The sequence below is a fragment of the Salmo trutta genome, chromosome 23, assembly GCF_901001165.1.
Source record: "Salmo trutta chromosome 23, fSalTru1.1, whole genome shotgun sequence".
Taxonomy (NCBI): domain Eukaryota; kingdom Metazoa; phylum Chordata; class Actinopteri; order Salmoniformes; family Salmonidae; genus Salmo; species Salmo trutta.
The window spans coordinates 15,023,405-15,030,269 of record NC_042979.1 but is presented as its reverse complement, the minus strand read 5'-3'; the positions used below and the strand labels follow the sequence as shown (position 1 = coordinate 15,030,269).

General features: G+C 42.4%; 1 protein-coding gene and 1 pseudogene across 1 annotated transcript; both read right to left on the bottom strand.

Moving 5' to 3' along the window:
- Positions 1–373: 373 nt before the first annotated feature.
- LOC115160269 (solute carrier family 2, facilitated glucose transporter member 11-like) lies at positions 374–1,799 on the bottom strand (annotated as a pseudogene).
- Positions 1,800–3,074: 1,275 nt separating this feature from the next.
- ska1 (spindle and kinetochore associated complex subunit 1) lies at positions 3,075–6,409 on the bottom strand. The gene is made up of 7 exons (XM_029709181.1): positions 6,099–6,409; positions 5,070–5,161; positions 4,769–4,893; positions 4,547–4,644; positions 4,070–4,204; positions 3,782–3,951; positions 3,075–3,583 (listed from the first exon to the last, which is right to left on the bottom strand). The coding sequence occupies exons 2-7, from the start codon at positions 5,155–5,157 to the stop codon at positions 3,435–3,437; spliced, it is 765 nt and encodes a 254-aa protein (XP_029565041.1). The 5' UTR covers positions 5,158–5,161; positions 6,099–6,409; the 3' UTR covers positions 3,075–3,434.
- Positions 6,410–6,865: the final 456 nt, after the last annotated feature.

Sequence of the window (6,865 nt, the reverse complement as noted above, 5' to 3'; positions counted from 1 at the left end):
GGTCATTTTCATTTCACAGTGTTCATCAATGTTAATATAGGGTTAATTAGGGTTAGTGGTGAGGGATATGTGAAATAGGACTCACACAGGCCACAGAGGTGGAAATCTCAAACAGACCGGTTCCCAAGGCAACATGGCGCAACTGGTGGGTGGGGATCCTCGTCATATGGAACTCGTCAAATTAGTAAAGGCACATCTGAAGAGGAGCAAAATGACAAAGTTCATCACTCAGTCAATCAGACATACTGTATCTAATTGAAAAAACGTAAGATTCTAGGTAGGCTTTGATCAGAAAATGACATGACCATGCCATTCTACATTTGTATACCCTTTTGCTCACTCTATCTCTAAACACACTGATCGACTTCATGCATCAACTCACAGCATTGAAGGTGACGAGGACGGCGAGGAGTTGCCAGTGTACGGCCTGGTCCAGGATCAGGTCCACCACAGTGTGGCTGTGGACCCCCTTCAGGGAGGCGTGCTCCACTAGCATCTCCTCCACCTCCACACTGTGGTCTCTGCTGCTCCACAGCCTGCGGATGGCTACAGAGGGGAAAGGCCAAATAAGATACACAGGTGGAAAAGGACATAAAGACAGCTGAGTCAGGCATAATGATGATTGTGAGGATGACTATGATAACACTAATTGCAAGTACACTTTTGGTGAGGTAGTTTTCCTTAGGCAACCTGTTACCTGTCCATTTTCCTCACAGAGCTCCACCCAGGTGCTTACCTTTCTCACAGCCCTGGTGGTCGCCCCGGTCCAGCAGCAGGTATCGGGGTGACTCTGGGAGGAGGGACAGGGTGGCAGGCTAGAGAATGGCGGTCGCACCACTGAAGCCCAGCAACCACCTGTCCTCTGTCCCCAATAACTCACTGCAAGGACAGAAGGCTATCACATAGTGTTCATTCACCACGGGTTAAACTGATATAAGCATCCCTGACTGACACACTAGAACCGACAGCTCACCTGATCCCCAGAAGCTGAGAACTTCCCCATAGACACAAACCACCATTCCTCACAGCCGTTAAAGGGTACATTACATCACCACATTGGGTGGAGACTGAGGCTAACACCTGCAGCACACACTGGAAAGGACAAACCATATCACAGACACAGTTTGTCAGCATAATTCCTCTAGTGAGATATTAAAAGACAGGTATAAAGATGACCTTGTTTTGTGGCCTACAGTAAAATAATGATATCAATTCATAAGATGAAAATCAGCGAACCTGCATTAACGCCATAGAGGAAATGTCCAACCATGATCATCTCAAAGGACATGGCCGTTTTGCACAACAGCATCATCACAGCACTGCCAATGACAAACAGGTTGTTCAATAACAGGCATCTCTTTTTGGAAAGTGTGGTGGACAAAATCATCATAATTAATGTTCTACTACATCAAATAGTAACCACACCTTCAAATAAACAGAGACCTCTGGAGGACCCAGATGCAGACGATGAAGGACCAGATAAGTCACTTCCCACTGCTCCTAGGAGATCCTATGCTGCTGCCGGCATGTGGTGTTCACCAGCTCCTTTATGAACTGCAGTAACACCAAGAGGGTGGCCGTGACGCTATGGAGGTTGGGTCAGTCAAACATTTATGGTTCTCAAACCATTTCTCATTTTCATTGGCATGTATCCAACTGAAGTTGTTAGTTTGTTGAGAAAAAAAAGTTATTCAGAGCTATTACACTAATTTCCAAAACAATAAGGTAACAATAACTGCACTTGTTTTGTAAAGCCACATTTATCTGTTAATACTGACATGGTGGTCTACTCTTGACATTTTAATACTTTTGATGTGGATTTACAGTACTCACAGAAGTGAGGTCAGGACAGATACACAAAAAATATGTGGACACCTGCTTGTCGAACATCTCATTCCAAAATCATGGGCATTGATATGGAGTTGGTCCCCCCTTTGCTGCTATAACAGCCTCTACTCTGATGGGAAGGCTTTCCACTAGATGTTGGAACATTGCTGCCGGGACTTGCTTCCATTCAGCCACAAGAGCATTAGTGAGGTCGGGCACTGACGTTGGGCAATTAGACCTTGCTTGCAGTCGGCTTCACAATTCATCCCAAAGGCGTTCAAAGGGGTTGAGATCAGGTGTTCTGTGCAGGCCAGTCAGGTTCTTCCACGCGGATCTCGACAAACCATTTGGACCTCACTTTGTGCACAGGGGCATTGTCATGCTGAAACAGGAAAGGGCCTTGCCCAAAATGTTGCCAACGTTGGAAGATTGTCATTGTATGCTATAGCGTTAAGGTTTTCCTTCACTGGAACAAAGGGGCCTAGCCCAAGCCATGAAAAACAGCCCCAGAGTGTTATTCCTCCTCCACTAAACTTTAGATGGCACTATGCTTTCGGGCAGGTAGCGTTCTCCTGGTATCCTCCAAATCCAGATTCGTCCGTTGGTATTTTAAATAATAAATAATCCCACAGAGCAGCAGCAGCCCCCCCCCAACCCCCCTTTCTAGCCAACTTTGCTGATAGCTACTTGGAGAAAAAATGTACTTTATATGACTGTGATGTGGTTGTCCCACCTAGCTATCTTTAAATCGCTCTGGATAAGAGTGTCTGCTAAATGACTAAAATGTAAAAATGCATTAAAACTAAAATAGCACTAGCAATTATAATTCACAAACAAGCAGTGATATAGTTGGGCATTGCGTAGTTATCATTAGTCACAAATGGCCAATCCAAAATGAACGTACAAGATAATCACAGATATTGCCACAACAGGAGTGTCTAGGCATGTGATATGTATGTAGCTAGTCCCTGGTTCAATGTAATGTCTTGAATGAGGGCAAATGTGACATCCAAAATAAAGATGCCTAACTGAAACTGGTGAAATGTTAACTTATACAGCTAAAATTAGTAACCAACAGCATCAAACATCAAAGCAAACACACCATGCCCTTATAAAAACAAATGCACATCCTTGTAGGGAAGAACAAGATACAACTTATGTGCATCCTGCAATGTCAAGTGGTACCTGGAAAGAGATTCTTACACATTGCACACAATTGACATTCATATAATAATTGATCCAAAAGATTTGTTTAACTATTTTCTTTATATTTATTGCCTTTCTACCTGTATAAAACATGGTTGTTATGGACAAAGTCACATTGATGATACAATTAAAATGAGCTAATACAACAACCTTTGAATTTAAAAAAAGGTTGCATGTATGAAACTAAGTTCAAATACAAACCTCCACCCATCCCAAACAATTATTCTTCACTAGGCACATATATGTTTTGAGCCACAACCACTATTCTCAATATAATTATTTTCACCCCTCCCTCAGTCAATATGACAGATGTTGTAGCCGATCATGCTAGAGACAGAGGACAACTCAATGCATTCAGATCAAGCTCAGTGACAACCCCCCTTTCTCCATCTCTGCTCCTTTCACAGCAGGACGTAGCGTGTGATGCCTCCCCCTCGCTGTTCTCGCAGACGCTGGCAGTGACGCAGCATGCTGAGGATGCTCTGGAAGCGCTTGTCCACCTTCATCTGAGTGAACTCTTTAATGTCAGCCTCTACAATGAAAAACAGACCTGTAGGGAACACAGAGGAGTAGTGTGATAGTTTGTTTCCATTAGTATGCAGGTTGTCATAACAATGCCATCTGGGTCAGAGAAGATAATGGCCCTTGCTTAGAGACAATTACTCAATGCAATGACCAACCTTGTTGTGTGTCAAAGGACAGCAAAGCAGAGAGCCTTCTTTAGAACAGAGTAGTTTGACTGAGGTACCTTTTGTGTCCTTGTTCTCTTCCTCCTTAAATCGTTGATGAAGCTTGCGTGTGGCATTGTTAAGGGTTTTTGCTGGCTGGTTCAAGATCTTGTACTTCCCTGTTACGGCTGTGTTAATGCTTTCCACAGCAGTGTTTAGCTGTTCATATGTCAAACGGCCTTTCATGTACCTAGAGAGAGAGAGTTACAGAGGAAATATATCTTACAATAACAATAAAGAAAAAAAACATTTAAATAAATAAAGCTACATTGTAGTATGTGGATATAGTGCTGCTGAGGAAGACTCACTGAGGGATGGTATCAAACTCTGGGCTGGTGATGAATTCCATCTCTCTGATCTGTTTTTTTGAGGTTTTCCTGGGGTGAACCTGCTGGACTGGCTGCACATTCACAGGTCCACTCTGACCCACAGGCCCTATTCCGCTGGGATATCAAAGGAGGGGCAAAATAGAGGACAACACATTTACTTGGTTTGTACTCAGTAGCTTCTCCTCTGGGCTCCCAAGTGGCGCAGCGGTCTATGGCAACTGCATCTTAGTGCTAGAGGCGTCACTACAGATGCTGATTCGATTCCAGGCTGTATCACAACCGGCTGTGATTGGGAGTCCCATAGGGCGGCGCACAATTGGCCCAGCGTCGTAACGGTTTGGCCGTCATTGTAAATACGAATTTTTTCATAACTGACTTGCCTAGTTAAATAATAACAATTATGACATCCTCCAACACACACACACACACACACACACACACACACACACTCCTTACTGGACTGCTGGCTGTTCCTTCCTGGGCATGTGTGTGGGCATGTTGTCCCTAAGGTTCTTTCCATCCTGCACATCCTCCTCGAAGAAACCCTCTAGTTCCTGTGAAACAAAAAAACTAATTTCACACTGACATACAGTACAAATAGCATACTTAAAGATATTGCAATCCAGACAAGCTAAAAGGACCCATCTAAAAATGTATTGTGAAGAACGCATTAAATACCTTTAAATGCTTAAGTAGGTCTTTTTGGCGGCCAACACATTTCTCAAACTGGTCAAGGAGTCCATCTATCGCAAGGATATCTTGTCCTATCTTCCCTAGAATAACCCGCTTGTCTTGATCTTTTGCTGAAAATAGGGAATAAATCAAAGTTTAAAGTTTAAATTAAGTTATGCAAAACCATTGAGTTCCTGTTAGCTGAAACAGTGTTTAAATACATGAGATAACAAGCTATATATATTATTATGTACATACATACATACATACATACATACATACATACACAGATCTCAGTTCATCATACCAATTGTCCGCAGCTCCAAGACACGTCTTGTGGATGAAATCCTGTCATTCAAGTGCAGGGTTATATCCTCAAGCTCACAATGACTCATATTGCTGAAAAGAAGATGGGAAAAGGCCCAGCTGTTCAATAAAATGAAAAAAGGCACAGGCTGGAAGACTTCCTGCTGTTCAGCCAATGTTCATTTTGACAAATTAATCTTGAAGAATGCCTTAGCCTAAATGCCTCATGGGCTTATTAAATGTCTTCCACTATCATAACCCAAAATATAACGGTTAATTACCCCATTGTTTGTTTTTGTTATCGCTTGATGTCTTTTGTCTCAAAAAACAAAGCTTCAGGAAAAACATGCCTTTCTAAAAACGTTGCAAGTAACAGTTGCCAATAAAGAACGCGTTTGAAGCGTTACAACATTCTTACAGTAGCTAGTTATATGTAAAGTGTTTGGGGGGAAAAATGACTAGCTAGGAAGTGAAAATACATAATCAACCTCCTAGACTGTCAATCCTATCTAGCTCAATATATGAATTTCGAGAGTAGCTGGCTGCATTCAACCACATCGAGTTCAATCATGGACACTTACTGACAATTGTGGCTGCTTCGCGTGATGTATTGTTGTCTCTACCTTCTTGGCCTGTGGCAAATAATGTTTGTACCATGTTTTGTGCTGCTACAATGCTATGTTGTTGTCTTATGTCTTTACGTATATAGTAGTGTTGTGGTGTCTCTTGTCGTGATGCGTGTTTTGTCCTATAAATGTATTTTATTTTATATTTTTAACCCGAGCCACCGTCCCTGCAGGATGCCTTTTGGTAGACCGTCATTGCAAATAAGAATTTGTTCTTAACTGACTTGCCTAGTTAAATAATATTACATTTAAAAAATGTAGGTCACAACGATGGATAGCTAAGTTAGCTAACGTTAACTAGCTAGATAGTTAGCTAGCTTATCTGAATCCACACTGGCTCAACCGTCCAGTTAGTCAAAACCATGTACTGACGTTAAAAACCCAAGTAACACAGAGTAACTTACCCAAAGTTATCAACTCGTAGTTGACTGAGTGTTTCGAGATAGCTAATGTTCTGTTCTTCAACCTCACTCCCGCGGGCACAATTCGAATCTTACCGCTGTGTCCACAATGATCACTGCTGCAATGCAGTTGCGCAGCCAACCAGACGGAATGCCCTGCCAATCTTAAAAACAGTAACATTTCCTCAGCCTCATGGCAACGTTTGTAGAATAGCATGAGACTGGCTATACATCTGCAAATGGTCTCCCTGCCCCATGGAAACATTTGGAGAATTGCAGTAATTGTTTTCCTAAAACAAAATGTATTCTTAAAATGTTTTTAATAATTGGCATTGCGGGGCCTTGCGAAACTGCAGTACGCCACTGCAGCCATGGCTCTGAATACCGTGACAATCAACAACCGTGAGGACCCCTCCAGACGAATAGATAAAGCCCCAGTGATGCCTTCGGGAAGAAGGAAAAGACGGTGGAAGTGTATGCTGAGCTCGAATGACGCAGACCATCGAGCTACAGTGGCAAGAAAAAGTATGTGAACCCTTTGGAATTACCTGGATTTCTGCATAAATTGGTCATAAAATTTGATCTGAACTTCATCTAAGTCACAACAATAGACAAACACAGTCTGCTTAAACTAATAACAAACAATTATACATTTTCATGTCTTTATTGAACACACCGTGTAAACATTCACAGTGCAGGGTGGAAAAGGTAGGTGAACCCTTGGATTTAATAACTGGTTGACCCTCCTTTGGCAGCAATAAACTCAACCA

Bases quoted from the DNA above. Each gene is read 5' to 3' on its own strand.
- ska1 (XM_029709181.1), bottom strand. From the start codon at position 5,157: ATGAGTCATTGTGAGCTTGAGGATATAACCCTGCACTTGAATGACAGG. The intron at 4,894-5,069 runs GTATGATGAACT...CCCTATTTTCAG, and splicing joins CTTGGAGCTGCGGACAATTG to CAAAAGATCAAGACAAGCGG. The intron at 3,952-4,069 runs GTGAGTCTTCCT...CTCTCTCTCTAG, and splicing joins GAGTTTGATACCATCCCTCA to GTACATGAAAGGCCGTTTGA.